General features: G+C 36.4%; 1 protein-coding gene across 1 annotated transcript in view; it reads left to right on the forward strand.

Annotated features, from left to right (window-relative positions):
- Nucleotides 1–7,904: 7,904 nt before the first annotated feature.
- The window catches only part of LOC114216114 (ATP-binding cassette sub-family A member 10-like), a gene marked incomplete at its 5' end in the record, with an annotated part of 58,646 nt that continues 43,755 nt past the window's right edge, over nt 7,905–22,795 (forward strand). Inside the window, 7 exon segments of the mRNA XM_088027055.1 lie at nt 7,905–8,012; nt 8,015–8,078; nt 8,419–8,522; nt 10,826–11,049; nt 16,612–16,757; nt 16,978–17,159; nt 18,116–18,263. Coding sequence (XP_087883181.1) covers nt 7,905–8,012; nt 8,015–8,078; nt 8,419–8,522; nt 10,826–11,049; nt 16,612–16,757; nt 16,978–17,159; nt 18,116–18,263 — 976 coding nt within the window.

Consider the following 22,795-nt stretch of genomic DNA (forward strand, 5'->3'; position numbering starts at 1 on the left):
TCTAGTAGTGACTGGCAAAACAAGAGGAGAAATGTGACCAACAACAAAGGAGGGATACAATTAGAGTCAAAGACTATGTTCATAACCATTTTCTTAATGAAAATGGTAATTATTGAAATCATCTCAGGGTGCTTGCTTCACTGGTTTGTCTGTTCTCTTTCGTGAATGGTTATTAGCTCATGTATACATCTAGGAAATGTATTGATGAAATTAAAAAATCATGGAATGAGATTTTCAGGATTGATAAGCAGGGATTATTTACAGTTCTGAGAATGTCCCATTTATTTGCAGCTGAAGAAAAGAAGTAACACAATCATTAAAGTTCCACCATCTTGTCTAAACTATTAAACTATGAAAATGGGAATTAGATACTGTTTTGATTAGCATAATTTTCATAGCGGTCGTTGACAGCAAGGGGCTTGGGGTCCAAACAGTGTTCTGGACTCACATGTGGGCCCTTTATTGAACATCTGCAGATAACTTCCGCCTGTAAGCCTCACTTTTCAAATCTGTAACATGGTTGTGACTGTAGTACTGACTCCATAGGTTTGCTTTCAGTAGTAAACAAGGAAATTCATCATAAGCCCTTCCGCATACCTTGTAGCACACAGGATTCCGTCAGCACAAGGAGCCACCTAACGGAAGTGCAGTTAAGTTTTAGGTGAAGACTTCTCATGTGAATTACTGTGACTTCTGAGATCATTGAGCCTCAATTTCCCTCTCTGCTCAACTCCCTTTCTTTTTAATCTGTTCTTTTTTTGACTTGGCTGTCTAATTTTTTTTATTATGTTACTCACCATACATTACATCATTAGTTTTTGATGTAGTGTTCCGTGATTCATTGTTTGCGTATAACCCCCAGTGCTCCATGCAGAACGTGCCCTCTTTAATACCCATTACCAGCCTAACCCATCCCCCCACCCCCCTCCCCTCTAGAACCCTCAGTTTGTTTCTCAGGGTCCATAGTCTCTCATGGTTTGTCTCCCCCTCCAATTTCCCTCCTTCGTTTTCCCTTCCTTCTGTCTTCTTTTTTTTAATATCTAATGTATTATTTGTTTCAGAGGTACAGGTCTGTGATTCATCAGTCTTACACAATTCACAGCTGTCTAATTTTTAATCATTAAAAGCTAATAAAGACTTACCCAACACCGTGGGGTTTTTTTGTCCTTTTAGAATATGATCACTTTTTATGAATGCCAGAAAGACACCACAATAAATACCACGTGCCATGCTTAGCCAACCGTCCACAACTACACGGTCCCTGCAGAGTAATTGGACAAGAAAGGCATGGGGAAAAAAACTAAACAAACACAAACCAACTTAACAAAGAACATTTGGCAGGCTTTTTACACACAGGCCATGTCCTGTTTTCAGATGCCAAACTGAATAAAAACAGTTTTAAGAGAGGCAGACATTTGCAGAAGAGCCCTTGAAAGAATCTTAGCTGTTCTAGAAAAAAAACAGTGAATCAGAGGTTCTTCTAAGTTCCTCACTCATTTTCCTGAGAGTCAAATTTGTGTTTACTTTCCACTTTGCGTAAGGTGAGTAAGGCATAAAGTATACATATAGCCAATGCCAAACACATTGATATTGTTAAAATTATTATATTGATCTGATATTTCTAAATTATTGTATGTTTTATATTGTAGACCTAATGAGTGATTTAATTTTTTAAACTCAGTTATATAGTATTTTAGTGCGATAGTAAAATGTAAGCTTTTTCGCAATGGGTTTGCCGCCAGAACACAGGTGTCGTGAAAACCACCGCTCAACCTAACCAAAATGGGAAAGGAAAAGACTCACATCAACATCGTCGTCATTGGACACATAGATTCGGGCAAGTCTACCACTACTGGTCATCTGATCTACAAATGTGGTGGGATCGACAAAAGAACTATCGAAAAATTTGAGAAGGAGGCTGCTGAGATGGGAAAGGGCTCCTTCAAGTATGCCTGGGTCTTGGATAAACTGAAAGCTGAATGTGAACATGATATCACCATTGATATCTCCCTGTGGAAATTCGAGACCAGCAAGTATTACGTGACCATCATTGATGCCCCAGGACACAGAGACTTTATCAAAAACATGATTACAGGCACATCTCAGGCTGACTGTGCTGTCCTGATTGTTGCTGCTGGTGTTGGTGAATTTGAAGCCGGTATCTCCAAGAATGGGCAGACCCGTGAGCATGCCCTTCTGGCTTACACACTGGGTGTAAAACAACTAATTGTTGGTGTTAACAAGATGGATTCCACTGAGCCACCCTACAGCCAGAAGAGATACGAGGAAATCGTTAAGGAAGTCAGCACCTACATTAAGAAAATTGGCTACAGCCCCGACACAGTAGCATTTGTGCCAATTTCTGGTTGGAACATGTGATAACATGCTGGAGCCAAGTGCTAACATGCCTTGGTTCAAGGGATGGAAAGTCACCCGTAAAGATGGGAATGCCAGTGGAACCACACTGCTTGAAGCTCTGGATTGCATCCTGCCACCAACTCGTCCAACCGACAAGCCCTTGCGTCTGCCTCTCCAGGACGTCTACAAAATTGATGGTGTTGGTACTGTCCCTGTGGGCCGAGTCGAGACTGGTGTTCTTAAACCTGGGATGGTGGTCACCTTTGCTCCAGTCAATGTTACAACTGAAGTAAAGTCTGTTGAAATGCACCATGAAGCTTTGAGTGAGGCTCTTCCTGGGGACAATGTGGGCTTCAATGTCAAGAATGTATCTGTCAAAGATGTTCGTCGTGGCAATGTGGCTGGTGACAGCAAAAATGACCCACCAATGGAAGCAGCTGGCTTCACGGTTCAGGTGATTATCCTGAACCATCCAGGCCAAATCAGTGCTGGATATGCACCTGTGCTGGATTGTCACACAGCTCACATTGCTTGCAAGTTTGCTGAGCTGAAGGAGAAAATAGATCGTCGATCTGGAAAAAAGCTGGAAGATGGTCCCAAGTTCTTGAAATCTGGTGATGCTGCCATTGTTGATATGGTTCCTGGCAAGCCTATGTGTGTCGAGAGCTTCTCTGACTAACCTCCTCTGGGCCGTTTTGCTGTTCGTGACATGAGACAGACGGTTGCTGTGGGTGTCATCAAAGCAGTGGACAAGAAGGCAGCTGGAGCTGGCAAGGTCACCAAGTCTGCCCAGAAAGCTCAGAAGGCTAAATGAATATTATTCCCAATACCTGCCACCCCAGTCTTCATCAGTGGTGGAAGAACGGTCTCAGAACTGTTTGTGTCAATTGGCCATTCAAGTTTAATAGTAAAAGACTGGTTAATGATAACAATGCATCGTAAAAACTTCAGAAGGAAAGGAGAATGTTTTGTGGACCATGTTTTTTTTGTGTGTGTTGTGGCAGTTTTAAGTTATTAGTTTTTAAAATCAGTACTTTTTAATGGAAACAACTTGACCAAAAATCTGTCACAGAATTTTGAGACCCATTAAAACAAAAGTTTAATGAGAAAAAAAAAATGTAAGAGAGACTCAGAAGTATGTACAAATATAATTAGTTTCTTTTGGTCAGCTTTATACATCTCTGGGTGGCCTTTTGAGAATTTGCAAGGTTTTAGTTCTTGGGAATGTGTAGGCACTAGGACAAGTTACTTTTCCCGTGGCTTCTTTTTTCTTTTAAAATGTCTTTGTGGGTAGCTTACTGAGCTCTTCAAACATACCTGTGTAGCCGTAAGGTGAAGATGAATGTTTTGACTTAGAAACTTTCTCAAGTTAGAATTTAGAGATTATTTTGATATTTGGTCACTTTACCTTTTCTTTTGTCAGAAAAAGAAAGTAGAGCAAGTTCTCTGAACATTGTAATTTGTATATGACATCAACATTTATTCAAATGAATTTGAGTAACCAGAGTTGTGATACCAAATCATCTCTGGAATTTCGAACTGAAAACAAGGATCCTGGTTACACATCATGGTGATCTGCAAATCAGTTACCTCAGTCATATCCACTAACATGTTTTTGGTTTTCATCTACATCTGTCTTACATTCTTAGTTCAAAAAAGGGGACCCATGGATTTAAGAGAAGAAATTAGCTCTTTGGGATTCTAAGAATGACTATGATGTTATTCAACTTTGCTTTACTCAAGTGGTTACCTAGGTATTAAATAAGCATGCAAAAATGTGCCCTTCAAAGTATAGACTACTCATGGGCAATTCTCTGACCAAAAAAACTGGATATGGTTTTATTCCTGTTATACTTTCCTTTTTTTTTAAGGACTTTATTTATTTATTTGAGGGAGAAAGAAGCCGGAGGGGGGGCAGGCAGACCCCCTCTGAGCAAGAAGCCCGATGTTGTACTCGATCCCAGGACCCCAAGATGACCTGAGCCAAAGGCAGATGCTTACCTGACTGAGCCACCCAGGTGCCCCTATTATACTTCCTTTCTTAAAATAAGTAAAGGGCAAAGTGTTTTTGTTTTTGTTTTTTTAAAGATTTTATTTATTTATTTGAGAGAGAGAGAGAGAATGAGAGAGAAAGCACATGAGATGGAGGGAGGGTCAGAGGGAGAAGCAGACTCCCTGCCGAGCAGGGAGTCCAATGCGGGACTCGATCCCGGGACTCCAGGATCATGACCTGAGCCGAAGGCAGTCACTTAACCAACTGAGCCACCCAGGCGTCCCTAAGGGCACAGTGTTTTTTGAATTTCAAACATTGCTAACGTCTTATTCCCTGATTTACTTTAGATTGTTGTAATGTCAAGATTTGGCAGAAAAAAGTTACTTTTGAGACGAGAGGAGAGATCTACACCAGCAGGTCATCATCCATAGCCGCGAGGGCCTGGAGAGAAATCCTCGCAGACAGGATAGTTTATATTCGTTAATACTGTATACCCTCACAAAAGCTCCTGCTAAGTGTGTCTCTGCAGTGTCAAATAAGGCGTCATGTTAGTGCATTTGAAGCTATGTTTTCAAAGTGTTTGGAAGCTTTTTTGTAACTGGACTTTTTTTGGTCTCTTTTTTTCCCCTAGCTGTACAATATTTACTTCACCTTCTCTCTCCACGAACAGGAGAAAATGATTAAAAAAGAGGCAAGCGTGTATCAACAAACTCAGGTCCTTTGATACAAGAATTTTCTTAAACATGGAGAATGAAAAAAGCGAGCTTATTGGTATGGTTCATTGTATCTATTTCTCCATATTTAGTAAATGAAAATCTATCATTTAGTATTATGCTGTTTTTATTGCTTTTTTATATTCACAAATTCCATAGGTTAGTTGATTTGGAGTTCTAAATACAGTATTTTGCAAATATTGCAGAATAAGACATAATTGCAGAAAAGGATAATATTTCTGGCAAATTGATGAAATAAACTAAAGAACTCATATGGCAGCTCCTGAAAAACTAATATTTTATTAAATAGAACTAGCCATTCTCCAAATAATTATTCCATTTGGATCTTGTGGAGTCATTCTGATTTGCTTTAAGCCAACTTCAGTGTTAGGAAAAAAAATAGATTGTAAATGAGTAAATGATTGCACTTTACTGGGGACATTTTGATTAAGATTCTATTAATTGGGAGGGCTGGGGAAAAAAATTCTATGAAGAATTAGGGAAATTTTTTGAGGATCTCTTTTCAAGACTATGCTTTTTTGTAAACATAGAGTGGCTGGCTGTAGGGAGCCAGATTTCTGATTGTCAGTATCTTTGCATTCTATTGAGTTCCTAGCATAAGGGCATGGACATTAGGTCCAAGAGATTTGCTCTATTTCCTTGAAATATGTCTGGGGCTGTCTTGGCCACATCGAGGCTGTATTCTGTTTAAAAATAGCAAATAACATTTCCATGGGAGCTAGCAGCGTTCACATATTCTTTTCATTCTCTGCAATAGCTCTTGAAGCAATTCGGTTTGAATATTTTAGCTCTTATGTTGACGGAGGGTACATTTATAATCATCACCCACTAGAATTTTAAAAGAACTTGTCAAAAATGTTTTAAATCTCAAAATGTAGAAATACTGGTCCAATAAAGCCACATCCTATCCTATTCACTCACAACCCAAATTTGACAAGTGTTAACTTCTTGCCATCTTTGCTTCATCTCTCTGTCTCTCCTCTTTCAAGATATAGGACACTTTACTGTCCTACTTGAGCTAGAATCTGCAAAAATTAAACACTATGCAACCACTAATATACTTCACAAAATTAGCAAAAATTGCATATAATCATCTCATTTCAAGTTCAATTTCCTAAACTTCCTGAAAATTTCTTTTAAAAAAAAAGATTATTTGAGAGAGAGAGAATGAGAGTGAGCCCAAGTGGGAGGGAAAGGGAGAGGGGGAGGGAATCTCCAGCAGATTGTCCAGAGTGTAGAGCCCACACATGGCTCCATCTCACAACCCTGAGATCACAACCTGAGCCGAAACCAAGAGTCGGGACGCTTTACCAGCTGCACCACCCAGGTGCCCCTGAAAAATACTTTCAAAGTTGGTTTTGATAAGCCTGAAACCAATGAGACCATCTCATATCTTGTTGAATATTCATGTTTTGTATTCATCTGATTCCTTCTTCATGCTGTCATTTAACTCATTCCTTTCTTTGCCTTCTTACATTTAAGCAGAAAATTAGATTGAAAGACACGATTAACTTCAGGTTGAACATTTTTGGCAGGAATATCTCATATGTGATGCTAGTTCAGCCCAAATATTCATGTTTTGCCCTTCACACTGTTTGTATACTGCTAGAGAAAAATCAGTGACGTTAGCATTGTCCTCATAATGTCACAGCCTTATTCCATGTTTGGAAGGATGAATATTTTTGAAAGATATGGCTACACTGTGAAAATAAATACCTTTTCCTTCTCCATGTAGACATTGTCCTGAGTAAGATTTAAATGCTGTGTTAAAATTAATAAAAATCTTAGAACATAATACATGAAATTATTAAAAAGTCTTTAAAAAGGAGGCCATATATTGGACTTCAGAGATTTCTGAAGTTTCCATTAGTAATGGATCAATTAACCACTTATTGGGTGGATTACTTCTGCAGATTATGAACTCATCCATTATGAATTTTTTGAGCTCAATTCTAAGGAGTGTTCTTGACTCCAAAGAACCTGTAGGTGGACTGTAACTTCACTTGTGATTTTTGTACTCTGATTTTTTGCATGCAGTTTATTTCTACTGGCATAGTATTTCCATGTGACAGAAATTAGTACTCTTGGCAGGAAAAAAAAAAAACAACACCAAATTCTTAAGTATTTCCATTGACTATTTTGAATATTTTTCTTTTTAATTTTTTAATTACTTTAATCACCAAGGTAATAGCCACCCTAAAAAAAAAGCTAAGCAATAAAAACTGAAGAAAAAAGAAAAGAGAGAGCTTTTGCTTTTATCCTAGCCACACCTTCCTCCCTACCATACCTCCCATTTAAATTTGTGTGTATCTTTTTAGGATAATGTGTACACCTGGTCACATATATAGACATATATTTTCATATATGTATATAGGCACACAGATTCAGTTTCTTTACTAAAATGCAATCACAGCAAAAAATTGCTGCAAATGGGTTTTTTTTAAAGATTGATTATAGAGAGAGCGGGAGAGGGGCAGAGGGAGAGGGAGAGACAGAATCTCAAGAAGTCTTCCCATGGATCACGGGGCCCGATGAGGGGCTCGAGCTCACGACCCTGAGATCATGACCTGAGCCGAGACCAAGAGTCCTACGCTCAACTGACTGAGCCACCCAGGCGCCCGTGCAAATGGTTTTTAAAAGACATGTCATTTATAACTTTTCACATATTTACATTGAGCCTAAGACAATAGGATAGACTTCCAGTACCTAATTTAGAGACACCTACTTAGGGATAGTGTGTGACACCAATAAACCTAAATAATTGCAACTTGATTTTATGTTCTCTAGTGATGAGTTGATATGATTATTGATCTTTTTCATACATGGCAGGAAGAACAATCAGGATTGCTGATAAAGAAATGATGGATATGGTACTTTCAGAAAACCATCATGAAATGGTGGGAATTTTGTTTAATGATACTTTTTCATGTATCAGCTGAAGTTTAGTTGGGGATATGAAATCCCAAATATGGAAGAAAACTCTGAACATGCAGGTAACTATGTAAGAATTGATTCAATCTTTTTTGCTACTTCATCAAATCCCCAATTGGGAACGACTGATAGAAACATTAAGAAAATCAAGAAATGAAGTAATATACTTTTTATTCCTCAACTTAGTGATCAGTCTTTACTACAGAATTATTTTGGCCAACATTCAATAATATGCTTCTTTCTTCCAGTTTTGCAGAATGCTTTAAAAATGCTCTAGATTATATAATCATGGGCTCTGAACAGGCATGTAGGTATTTCCACTTTAGAGCCAAAGTTAAGGTTTTAATTCCATTGATTGATTCCATTGTATAATGACAGGCATGTTTTTCTCCTCCCTTAAAGAACACTGTTGGGATTCTGCTGATAAAATTTTTTGTTACATGACAAGATACTGGCAAAATGGGTTTGTGGCATTTCAAACTGCAATTGATGCTGCAATTATAGAAGTAAGTGCCTTACTTAAGTAATCTATTTTATACTTTCTGTATTTTCTCTGTATCTTCAGTCTCTACCTCTTCCTCCACTTTGCCCCTGCACTCTTAGGAGATTATGCTCTGCCTCTTATTCTCAGAGAAAGAAGAAACTGATGGGAATATCCCCACTTCCCAACACAAACCCTGCTAAACTATAGACCTACTACTCACTACACCCATCCTTTTCTTTCTGCCTCATCTCATGTCCTTCATCAATCCACGGGCTGGATCCTCTTCCTTCCAACATTATTAGTAAGGTTGCACAACGGATCTTCCCTTCTGTCTCCTCCTTTTTCAATTTTTCCCTTTCAACTAGATTCTTCTCTTTGGGATTGAAAAGTATTGATTTCCTCACATATTAACAGGATCTTTCCTTCTTTCCTCCTCAGGCAAGTACTTTAGCTCCCTCCACAGCTAAGTTTCTTGAAAAGATTGCCTTCACTTAGGCTCCATTCAACTCAGAACTATTTCTGTCCCCATCCACACCACCCAGATGGCTTTTTCTGAGGTCGGTAGCCACTCCCATGTCAATGAACAACTGACATTTTTCATTCCTTATTTTACTGGATCTTTTAACTAAATAACGTAGCCTTCACCTGATTTTCATGCACTTTTCTAGCCATTCCTTCTTAGTCTTCTTGCCAGCTTATCCAGCTTCACACTCATGCTTCTTTAAATCTGTAGTTCCACAAGTTTCTAACCTAGGCATCTTTCCCCATGCTATATACTTTCTCTAAACAATGTTTTTTATTTCTGTAACTTTAATTACGATTTACATGCTGATAACTCTAAGAACCCTACTTCAACTTGTAGACCAGCAAACTTGTTCTGTAAGGGACCAGGTAATAAATATTGTAGGCTCCGGGGGCCAAACTTTTTTATGGTACCTATTCAACTCAGCTGTTGTAACATGAAAGAAACCATAGACAGTACATAAAGAAATGAGTATGGCTCCATTCCAGTAAAAACTTTATTTACAAAGGCAGGTGGTGGACTAGATTTGGTCCTTGGACTGTAGTTTGCTAACCTCTGCTGTAGTTCGATGTATCTGACTGTTTGCTGAATATCTTTACTTTGATGCTTCCTAAACGATTTAAACTAGTATGTTCAAAACTGAATGTGGGTATTTTTCTCTTCATGTGGCTGAGTCTTTTAAAAATTTTCCTATCCTAGTGAATGCCAAGGCTACCCACCTAGGTGACCAATTAATTAAAAACTAAGGAATTATCAGAGAAAATTTCCTCTGCCTTACCCATTACCTCCAATCTCTCATCCAGCCCTGTGAATCCTAAACTGAAATCCGTGTGCTTCTCAACTCTGCCACCAGCACTAGTCCAGGCCATTACCATCTTTTGCCTGAACTGTGGGAGTAGTTTATTTCTCTAGCCTCATCTCTCTCCCTCCTTTCCTCCCTACCTCTCCCCCTGTCAGTTTTGCTTCAAGGACCTCCTTCCTGTGCCTCCAATGCACTATACCCCTTCCTTCCTTTGCAAATGCCGTTTCCTCTACTCAGATTTTTCTTCTCCATCCTCAACTTCCCTCCCTGCCCAAGCTTTGTTTAGGTAAGGTCACTGTATAAATAAATGTCATTTCTTCAGGAAAGCCTTCCCTATTTTTGTTCTCAGAACACCCTCTACTTCTCCTTTAATGCAGTTCCTCAATGATGATCAAACTATTGATTGTGCAATGGGCTGTTTGATGTCTCACCTTCCTTCTCTGCTCCACCATGAAACGTAAAGCTCCATGAGAGTGAGGAGTGTTCCTGTGGATCACTGCTATCTCTCCACCACCCATCACAGTATATTGGGCATGACAGACGTCTAGTAATTTTTTAAATGACTCTTACAAGTAATGTCAACATTACTAATTCCAGAAGTCATCAAGAATGTTCTAAAGGGGGAGATGAACCATGAGAGACTATGGACTCTGAGAAACAAACTGAGGGTTCTAGGGGGGGTGGGGAGGTGGGTTAGCCTGGTGATGGGTATTAAAGAGGGCACGTTCTTCATGGAGCACTGGGTGTTATACTCAAACAATGAATCATGGAACACTACATCAAAAACTAATGATGTAATGTATGGTGACTAACATAAAAAAAAAAAAAGAGGTAGAATTAACACCCAAAAACAGAATGTTCTAATGATGTTAATAGTTCACCATATTTTTAAATGATGAAATATATAAGTACTGAAAATGAAAAGAAACAAAATGTGTATGGTTTTCTAATATATTTTTCTATAGTTAATGTAATGAATTTGTTTAACATTCCAGTTTAGGTCACAACAAATTCTGTGATGGAACAGCTGACATCAGTTATTGGAATCAATATGACGATGCTGCCTTTCATTTCTAATGGAGAAATCATAAATACGTGGTTTACTTTTATTTGTATGGTTTATTTCTCCCATTTTGTGTATCTCCCTTCGTTAAATGTTACACGGGAAAGAAAAAAGTTTAAGAAACTGATGACAGTGTTGAGTCTCCGAGAGTCAGCATTCTGGTGAGTTAAGTTGCTTTCTTGCCTCTGTATCACACATTAATAAACAGAGAAACCCATTAGATTATAAAAGAAATTAGATGCATTCAGGAGTTTGTTTGCTTTTTGCATGCATTCAATTTAATTAGCTTACCTGTATTACATTTTAAGATGCTGGCAGTAGAAATCAAGTAAGGATTGTGCTTATGTTTCCTTGAATTGCAGAATAGAAATATGGTGCTTGTATCTGTTAGCTATTGCCAGAAAGATGCTGCATAAAACACCACCCCAAAACCCAGTAACCTCAAACAACACTCATTTATTCCTCTCATTTGTCTGTGGCATGACTGGAGTCTGGCAGATCTAGTCTGGGCTTGGCTGGGCTTGGATCCAAGTTACAGGTTGCATCAAGCCTGCCCCATGTGGTTTTAATCCCCCGTGGGTCAGCAGCATAGCTGGACACATTCTTCTCCTTCAATCACAGAAGTGCATGAGAGCAAGTCTTGCTGCACCACGCATTTCAAGCTCCTTCTCAAGTCATATTTGATAAAATCCCATCAGTTAAAGCAAGTCATGTGGACAAATCCAAAGTCAAGGCGCAAAAAAGTGTATTCTGCCCACCATAAAGCCAAAGCAAGTCAAAGAGCCAAGCCCAGGATCAGTAAACGGGTAATTCTATCCCTTCATGGAAGGGAAGCAGGGAAGAAGGGATTGAAAAATTTGAACATTAAACTAATTTGCCATAATGTTATTAAAGCCAATTCATGCGGTTAGTCAATAAAGATGTTCTTTGAGTAAGACTAAGGATTAGATGAGACAATATCTTTAATCTGCTTAGCACAGACGGTGTTGCTGCTTGTAAGGCACAAGACAGAGTAAAATGAATCTGTCTCTCCATTTATTTATTGTCCCTTTCCCCATAGACTTTGAGAGAGTATACAATAATAACAGTAATAGTAGCGAACACTGAACTTACTCTATTCCAGGGATCACTCACAGTTCATGGTGCTGTTATTTCACAAGAAAACCAAGGCACAGAAAAGTTAAGATTTTTGCCTAAGAAACCCCTTTCTTTTAGACACTGTGCTACATAACTCAAAAAGATGAATAAAATGAAATTAGTGACAAGGCGATATTTTTCCCTTGGTAGAAAAAGCTGTTTGTGAAATGTGCCAACAGAAATGCGTACCATATTGTCTTCAGTGTTTTTGAGATAAACATTACATTTGGATCCAATTTGCTAAGTACCTCAAAGTGAGAAAAAACACAGCTCGAAAGTTTTCCTGATAGAGAACTGTCCAAGTTAGCAGGGTTTACATTGGCTGGAGATTTTTTAAAAAATAGTTAATATTACATGCTATTGGGGAGAGTGTCTTCAAACACAGGGAAAAGAGATTTTTAAAATGAAATAATACGCATAAAAAAGTATGGCTTTGACAATTTAACTTTGAAGAAAATTCCCCAATAACTGGGGTAAAACTGATATATTTCTTATAAAGTCCCCACAGTTCTTGTATATTTTATCCTCTTCCACTTTCTTCCTGATTGCACACAAATTCTGCTACAATCTTCTTAACCCAAATAAGGCTCAAGAATGCAGAATTTTCAATTTTCAACTACAACAACAAAAAAAGAATGCAGAATTTTCAAAGGATCTCGAGTAATTTCTTATATAAAACATGGTGACTAGATCATGAGAATTATTTATAGTAATCCCTTTCCAACTATACATTTCTGTTATATGAAATTCTAGCAATTTCAGTTCAGAACGGAAACAGTTCTGTTTCATAGAACTGAAACAGGTAAGAAAATTTGGTTTAAATATACATGAGTTATGATTAGCTCCTATTGGGGCAAACTATTATTTTAAGAGGGTGGAACAGGAAAACAGAGATAAAACAAATGATTGAAAACAGAATTTTTTGCTTAACTTTTTCCTTTATTAGATAATTAACTGTTTGCCTAACGTTCTTCAAAGATGACTGATTTTTTAAAATACCATTATAAACTGATGGATCTAAACATGTCTAATAGGTTTCAAGCCATTGTAATTATTATTCTTACTGAAGCTCAGACTGTCCCATCTTTGGTCAAAGGGAGCTGAAGGTTGGTTTCTGATTCTTTTTGACAAGATTCTAAGTGGGTTTTGAAAAAAATAGATTCCTTGCTATTTTGTGTGGCAAGATTTTTTTTTAGTTAGAAAAAGTATTTCAAGAGCATTGCATACTAGAAATATTTTTTGATATTGGATTGCTCATTGTTTCTAGCCTTTTTCAATAGCAGAGATAGAATCATGATATATTTTCTACATTTTGTATACAGAATAACATACATTAAAGATAAATGCCTTATGAATTCACACTGATATTTACAATTCAAATATAGTACTATAGAGCTTTTACGTAGCCTCTCCCATATTACAACTGTATCTCCTTTCCTGTGTACTGAGAATTCTGGTTCTCCAGGAGAGAAACAGATAATCTGAGAATTAGAACATCCCTATTATTCATTTGTTTTATCCAGAAATATACATATGTCTAACAATACTAATATTATTTCAATATAACTGAAAGCAGTTAAAGTACTTTTTTTTCCCACATGCTCTCCCAATCCTCCCAATTGTTTATAGTTTACTGAATGTATACTGACCTGGTACAAACCACTCTTTCTCCTTTTAAAACATCATTTAGTCTTAGCTTTTCAGGTAACTACAATTTTTTTTAATTAAACATTTTTTTATTTTGGGTAGATACATACTCAGTTTTATGAAATAGATTGCATGTACGCTTTCCCAGTTTCCCCCAATGATAACATCTGCAAAACTGTCATATGATATCACAGTCTCATTGTGGACATTGATACAGTTAAGATACAGGACAGTTCCATTGTTCCATCATTATAGCCACACTCAACTCTCTTCCTTATCCCCCATTTCTAACCCCTGCCAACCACCAATCTCTTCACCATTTCTATAATTTTGACATTTCAAGAATGCTATATAAATGGAATCACATAACTTTTGGGGCTTTTTTTTCCCCCACTAAATACAATTTCCTGACATTTCATCCAAGTTTGTATTTATCAGTAGTTTGCTTTTTTTTATTGCTAAGGACTGTTCCATGGTAGCAGTATCTCTGTTTGATTAGTTGTTCAGCCTTTGAAAGAGGGAGGAGTTGTTTCCAGTTTGGGAGTATTACAAATAAAGCTACTGTGAACATTGATGTCCAGGTATTTTTATGAACATAAGTTTTCATTTCTCCGAGGTAAATGCCCAGTGGTATAATTTCTGGGTTGTATGGTGGTTTAGTTTTATAAGAAACTGTTGAACTGGTTTCCAGAGTAGATATACCATTTTGTATTCCAGCCAGCAATGTACAAATGACAAAAGCATAGAAAATAATTGTATTTGACTTGGTTTATGCTTTCATACCTATATTGGAATTTACATATGTCTAATATTCTTATTAATTCATTGAACATAACAGTCCATTTTTCTTATTTCTTTTCTTCTTCTTAACTAATCTTCATACTTCATGCTCTCTTTACTTCACTCTATGACCAGCTCTTTTGAAAAATTATTATTAATTATTAGAAGTAGATGTTTTAATATATGAAAGATTTACCCTAGCTTCAAAAAATTAATTGAATAAGATTGTTAGGTGTTCAGTTTTGTAAAAGATTTTTAAAATTTCAAATTGAATAATGAGAGCATGAGAGAGGAAAACTATGATCTTTTTTATTGGGATATAATTTATATATAATATTATATTAGTTTCAGGTGAAAAACATAAAGATTCAATATTTGTATATATTGTGAAATGATCACCACAATAAATCTAACATCTATCATCCACACAGATTTATAATTCTTTTCTTGTGATGAGAACTTTTAAGATCTACTCTCTTAACAACTTTCAAAAAGATAATACAATATTATTAACTACAGTCACTGTGCTGCACATACATCCCCATGATTTATTTTATAACCTGTTTGTGCTTTTTAATCACCTCCCCCCATTTTGCCTTCTCCCACCCCCGCCTCTGGCAACAACCAAACTGTTCTCTGTACCTATGAGTTTGTTTGTCTGTTGGTTTTAGATTCTATGTATAAGTGAGATTATAGGATATTAATCTTTGTCTATTTTAACTTAGCAAATGCCCTCAAGTTCCATCCTTGTTATTGCAAATAGCAAGATTTCCTTCTTTTTTTGTGGCTGAATAATATTCTATTGTGTGTGTATCAATATCTATCACTTTTTTTTTCTTTTCACCCATTGATGGACACTTAAGTTGCTTCCATGTCTTGGCTATTGTAAATAATGCTGCAATAAACATGGGAGCACATATATCTTTTTGAATTAGGGTTTTAATTTCTTTCAGATAAATACCCAGAAGTAGAGGGGTGCCTGGTTGGCACGGTCAGTTAAGCATCCATCTCTTGGTTTCAGCTCAGGTCATGATCTCACGGTGGTCGTGGGAATGAGCCCTGCGTTGGGCTTCCCGCTCAGTGTGGAGTCCACCTCAGATCCTTTCTCTCTCCCCCTCTGCTCCAACCCACTTGCAGTCCCTCTGTCTCAAAGAAATAAATACAATCAAAAAAAAAAAAAAATACCCAGAGTTAGAATTGCTAGATCATTTGGTAGTTCTATTTGTAATTTTTTGAGGAATCTCCTTACTAGAAAAACTATAATCATTAAGCTTATTACTGTTTGTATACATGAAAATGCTATTTACATGTGATAGTAAAACAATTTATGTACTGCACAAAATGATATAAAAAGATTTCAAATGCATCATCTGCACAAAGTTCCACACTTGAGCTGAAAGCCCTATGTAAATTTAGAGGGTACTTGGCAATTTATTGGTGTGTTCGTGAAAGGTCAGTTTTTAACAGTGAGAGCCATTTTCCTGTTTAAACATATCTTTCCATCTATTCCCTCAAATTTTCAAAAAACAACCATGCTTTGACCACTGTGATGCAGGATCCCTATTATACAGCTGTTAACTCCCAGGACACCTTTTGCTTTCCTTTAGTTTTGTGCTTTCTAGCTGCACTGTAGTATTCTAATTTCTAAAAACAATACCCTGAATGGTTAATGTCAAAAGCCATATAAGGATAAAAAATGAAATGAGCTTTCCTTATATCAGAGAGATTTCAATTAAACATTAAGAAAAATGTCATGCCAAAAAGAATTTGGTATAAGAGTTTAAAGATGAGATTATTATATTTCCATTTCATATTTAGTCACTTGACTGAAAGAATCAGATTATGTGTAATATGAATTTTTAAATTTATTCAACAGTTGTAATTATAATAACAACTCAGCTAAAGAGTTCACACACAGTATCTTAAAACAACCGTATGAGGTGGCTACCACAATTAATTCCAATTCATAGATGAGGGTGAGAAAGGAAAAGTCCTACCTATGACCTCATGGCTAGAAAGTGTAAAGCCACAGTTTTATAGTAAATTTGACTCTGGTGTGTTTGCTTTCAGACCTTGTACTCATAACTGTTGTGCATATTGCCTCTCCAAACATTTACCTGTGTGTGACATTCTGAAGTAACACTTTGTTTCTACCATAGGCTCTCCTGGGGATTTATGTATGCTGGCTTCGAATTTATCCTGTCCATTTTTATGGCTCTGATCATAACATCTATCCAAATTGTAGTAATTGTTGGCTTCATGGTGATATTCATACTCTTTGTCTTATATGGCCTGTCTTTGCTGAGTTGGCAAAACATATCTCTTAATTTGTTTCACATCTCAGATATATGAGTAAATGATGTTTCTTTAGGATATCGGTATGGCATAGTCACTAATTTGATATCTTGCTTTCTATATGTTTTGAGAAAGTTTTTGCCAATGTGAGAAATTGATTATTATTGATAAAAATGATTCTCAAAGGGACAAGCATACCATTTGGAACTCTTCTTTCTTCCTTCAGATAGCATTGGCTTTCCTCCTGAGTGTGCTGATAAAGGAACCTATCCTTACTGGTTTGGTTGGGTTTCTCTTCACTGTATTTTGGGGATGTCTGGGATTCACTGTATTATACAGACAACTTCCTTCATCTCTGGGATGGACTTTAGGTCTTTTTAGCCCCTTTGCCTTCACTGCTGGAATGGCTCAGGTAAAGAGCACAATGATTTTATGATTTTATTTATTAGATTTTCAAAATTTTGAAGAGTTTGATAACTTCATGAAATTTAGTGATCAGTCACCTTGTATTTTAAGAAGTTCTGCATTCTCTTGTGAATTCTCATCAAAGTAATAAGCAAAGCAGATAGATGATTTATAAAATCCTAGAAAGTTTAAAGAAGAAAAATAATTGCCCATTATCTGACCCCTCCGTTTGTCTGATTTATGTCCCCATTTGAAGAGGCAGTAAAACGTGGAGATATGAGTAATAGTGAATAAGTAATAATGCATGAATCAGTCTCAGCTCTGCCCACGTACCAGCTGGGTAAACTTGGGCAAGTCACTTGACTTCTGTAGCCTTCCTTTCTTCTTTGTAGAATGGGATGTGTCAGTAGAAATCACCTCAATGGGGGTAAACGGGAGGGCTGACTGTATTATTCTCTACATATAATGCTAGAGCAGTTCCTGACACATGCTATGTGAATGTGAACTATTATCTTTCTTATCTTTAAAATGAATCTCTTCAAGTTTTCAATACTTATTTAATATTTGAGTGTTTCTACAATATCTTATCCTTAGCATTTTTATATTTCCTTTATATGTCCTCCAGTTTCACTGCCTGCTCTTAGTTTCTCTTCCTACAATATGTTATTTTTGGCTCCTTGACCACTTCTCTATATTCCCTTCTTTAAAACTTATGTGGTAATCAATTAGTCAGTTAAATTTCTATTCTTCAATTGTTTTACTTTCTCAGATAGCATTTCCCACTTTCGTGACAATAATTTTATTTGTAAAAAGCAACACTACTACTAACAACTTCACTGTGCATTTTTGAAGAAAAGGCTATTAAAATGTGAACTATATTTTTCTAGGCAGCACTGTTTAATAAAAAAAAACCCTTTAGCCTTATAGGTTCATATTCTGTTATTTTATTCTTTTTAATCTCAGATTTTACACACGGATTATTACGGGATTGGTGTTATTTTTCCCAATCCGTCTGGAGAGTCATACATAATGATGGTTACTTTCTTCATTCTGGCACTTGATACTCTTCTCTATTTGATATTAATGTTATATTTTGAGGGAGTTTTGACTGGTAAATCATAGTGTGGTTACAGTTGAATTTAAGGCAATTCTGCTGCTTATAAGATAATATCTTATTATTGTTTACTTCTAATTTAAGAAGCATTTCTGGTGACAGAGGAAAGGAAACGGTCTCAAAATTAATAGAATCTCCTCATTTTCATCTCACTATTTAATGGTCTGGCCAGAAATATTTGGTAGAAACATCTTAGTTAAAAATAACTTGTATTTCTTTTGGTTTTTCTCTTTTATAAAGATAGGGCGTGTGCGTGTGTGCATGTGTATGTGTGTTGGTTGGTGTGGAGAGAGAAGGAAACAGCTCTAACAGTTATTGAACATGATGTTTTTTAGTGTTTGAATTGAACTCACAGACATTAAGATAGCTCATTAAACAGCTCTTGCTAGTATTTGGCTCTAGGAAACTTGTTCTTCTGCATCTCAAGAATATGAAGTAGGAAACAGTATAAAGTTGATGGATGACCTCTTCTTTTCTTTCTTTTTGTGGGACGATCAGCCTAAAAAGAATGCTTTATAGAGTATCATAAAAATTGGTAAAATAAGCTCATAAAATTAGTTAAAAATGGTTCTTAAATAATTATTGTTAAATTCCTATATAGAATGTATATATCATCCCAGGAACTAATATACTTATATTCCTTTCTGCCCACATAAAATCCACAAATTGTACTCATACATAATTCCTTCTCGTGCATCAGAATCTGAATAGGTCTATCCTTTTCAAAGCCTATTATTTTGGTGTCTTTCTTTAAACATTTTCTAATTCAGGTATTCTGTTTTTAAAATATGTATAGTTTTCTTTTAGACTTTTATTTGTTTCGTGTTCTTTATCTCCATTACGCTATTATTTTAGGATTTTATCCCCTATGCCTATTTGTTCCATTAATATAATTTCATTTTAAAAAATTTCATAATCTATCATTTTGAAATAATGCATTTCTTATGCACCCAGCAAAAATTATTTTGCAAAATTATTACTGTGAATAAACAGCTTCTTAAAAATAAATGAAATTTCTTCTTTGAACAAAATGTAGCATATAATACATGTAACCTCTGAAACCAAGTTAACATATGCCTTGGTGCAGGTCGTAGACAAGAATCAGCACTCTAGTATCTGAATGATTAGGTAATTTTACTGTCATCTCAAACCTGCAAAATGGAAATTAAAATCCCAGATCTGATCTCCTGGTGTATGCACTCATTCTCTTGTTCATACACATAGCAAAGGTCTTAAAAATTCCTTTTTGCTGAACCCTTAAAAGTGTCCCCAGCTAAACTGGAGCTAAGATCTTCTCTACTTTCTCATCATCTTTTTCCTTTTGGAATTTCTTATTTTCTCTCTTGCCCATTGTTTATAACCCTTTGAATATAAATCAAGTCAATTTGTTTTTAGCCCGTCAGGCCCCAGAGCCTAGTCGATAAAATTGAAACTCTTTCTTGGGAGTAGAGGAAGGCATAGTTAATGCCCCAAAGTTAATTTTCCCCTGTCACAACTCTGTGTCATATTATCTATTTGTCTTCTCCTAAAGTTTTGGGGGTTTTTTCTACATTAAAATTTTTTTTCTCCAATACTTCCATCTAAAATTTAATTTGTACTTTAATAGGTAATTATCCACTTTTTCTTCTGAGTTCTCCACTCATTCATAATTAACTTACTTTTCAAATACTCCCCTAACCCCCACCCTCTACTACAGGAAGGCACAATAAGATTTATTTATGGGAAGAAGCAATTCAATTTTTTTCTGTTCTATGTATTCATATAATCAGAAAATTTTACCAATGGGTATTTATTGGTAAATTCAGCATTTACTACAAACCTCACATCTTAGATTTGCCAAAGCAGTGGTCTGCGGAGGTTATATGACTAGCCCAAGAACAAAGCAGAATTTGGATGAAAACTTTGAAACTGACTATTAATACTCCCCTTTTGGGTTTTGTTTTTCCAATGAATTCAATATTCATGATATTTATTGTTTATTTCCTGTCTTTTGTCTCTAGAATGTAAGTCCTCCTGAGAAAGATATCTCTAAGCATCTAGAGCAGTCTTTGTTACATAGTAGGTCCTCAATAAATTCCTGGTGAATTACGTAAATGCATATATTTGTCTTCTTATTTTTTTTTATTTTTTTATTGTTATGTAAATCAACATATATTACATCATTAGTTTTTGATGCAGTGTTCCATGATTCATTGTTTGTTCATAACACCCAGTGCTCCATGCAGAACGTGCCCTCCTCAATACCCATCACCAGGCTAACCCATCCCCCTACCCCCCTCCCCTCTAGAACCCTCAGTTTGTTTTTCAGAGTCCATCATCTCTCATGGTTCGTCTCCCCTCTTTTGTCTTCTTATTTTAACTTTCTTCAGGATAAACAATGTATTTTTCCATCTAGAGACCACCTGGTGCAAAAGCTCTCAATAAATATTTGATGAAGGAATACAAGAATGTCCTCTTTTTTTCCCTCAGCTTCAGACAAAAAATCTGTTTCTTCTTTTCCTTCTACTCTTCCCCCTCCTCTTCCCGCTCTCTCCTCCTTCTCTTCCTCCTCAGTTTTTTTTTTCCCCCCACAAATTTGATTCAATCTCACTTCCCCTTACTTGGGTACAATATGTATTCTTTAACCCAAATTTGTATAAACATCTTTCAAATCCACATTTTTAAAGTAGGTTATATTTAAATTTTTTACATTCATAAGTCTTTTTCTGAATCAAAATTTCCCATAAAACTGATACTAATTAGATATCAGATTTAATCTTTGTATCTGTTTCATACATAACTGCTGATTAAGTTTATGTGGGTCAGCAGGCTGTGTCTTCAAGGCTTTCACAGTTAACACTGGAAACACAAAAATCAGTAATTAAATATAGTATAGGAAGTGTGATAGGAGAGGATACCACAAGGTTCATTGATAGGGTAAGTCCTTGGGTTGGTGGGAGGAAAGAATTTCAGCTGCATTTAAATGATAAGAAAGTTTACCTGGTGGACAAGAGTGCACAAAATATTTTATGTTCAAAAGGAATAGCATGTGTGCCCAGCCATGGGAAACAGCTATAGTGTAGGGGAAATTAAAAGTTATTAGGTAGAGCTAGTACATAGTTTGGGTGTCAGATGTGGTTCTAGTATAGGAATTAATAACCAGCTAATAAGAAATTACAAGGGGAGATTTTTTCCAAATACATGTCTGTGCACAGCTACACACACATATAGCATGTAAAGATCCCAATGATCGGGGCACCTGGGTGGCTCAGTCGGTTAAGCATCTGCCTTCAGCTCAGGTCATAATCACAGGTCCTGGGATCGAGGCCTACATCAGACTCCTTGCTCAGTGGGGAGTCTGCTTCTTCCTCTCCCTCTGCTGGCCACGCTCCCTGCTGTGCTCACTCTCTCTCTGTCAAATAAATAAATAAAATCTTTAAAAAAAAAAAAGATCCCAATGATGCTGAGGTTCACCTCCAGTTAAGTCCCTCTGTAGGTGCCTGCTCTTGCTAACTCCATAGATCACATGCAGAATTTGGGATTCTCCTCTAGTCAGTTCCAGGATGGGTGGTGATCTCTGACAAACTTTTCTCTTGTTTTTGTTGAAATGAGAAAAATAATGTGAAACTTATTTATATACCTTAATTCTTTCATTGGAAGTCTTTCATATTGTGAGATTATAGCCTTTAAATATCTATACTTTTGTTGTGAAAATATATTTTCTCTTTTGCAATGGTGACTATAGCAAGATGGGAGGTTTTTTTAATTGTCCTTAAAGAACACAATATATTTATTTAAAAAAATATTATTCATCCAAGAAATCCAAGAACCTTAGAACCATCGGTGCAGGAAACAGAGACAGATTGATATAATCTATGTAGGACCTTTCACTGATGAGATTTGTATCTTAGGAAGATCGCTCTGACAGGTCTTTGGAGGATGGGTTCAAAGCAGGTGGACATTATAGTCTGTGTTAGAGAGGGGAGGGGACCAAATTGAGGACCAGTGTAATATAGAGGGGAGGACAGATTCAGGAGATACTTAGGAGATAGAAACAATCTGACTTGGTGGTTAGTTATATAGTAAATGGAGGAAGTGAGAAAGAGAGAGGGTGAGGCTGGCTTTTGTTTCTGGTTTTGGCTACTAGTGGAGAGAGAAAATGTCACTTAACTAGGTCAGCAGCTGCAAAACAGGAGTATCCAAAACTCATTCAATTTTTGCCATATTTTTTAAACGCTATAAATAAATAAAGACAAATAGTGTAATGATCTCACTTATATGTGGAATCTAAAAAAACACCGAAACAAAACCCAGAAACAAAAAAGCAAAACCAAACTTATAGAAAAAGAGATTGGACTTACAGCTGGAGGAAGGGGGGATTTCAACAGGTACAAACTCCCAGTTGTAAGTAAGTACTAGGGACGTCATGTACAACATGAGGACTATAGTCAGCACCACTGTGTGATACATGGGAAAGTTGTTAAGAACATAAATCCTAAGAGTTCTTATCACAAGGAGCACATTTTTTTTCTTTTTATTCTTTTCGTTTT

Source organism: Eumetopias jubatus, unplaced genomic scaffold (genome assembly GCF_037043125.1).
Source record: "Eumetopias jubatus isolate StellerSeaLion01/CBP00866 unplaced genomic scaffold, mEumJub1_p1.0 scaffold_10, whole genome shotgun sequence".
NCBI classification, from domain to species: Eukaryota; Metazoa; Chordata; class Mammalia; order Carnivora; family Otariidae; genus Eumetopias; species Eumetopias jubatus.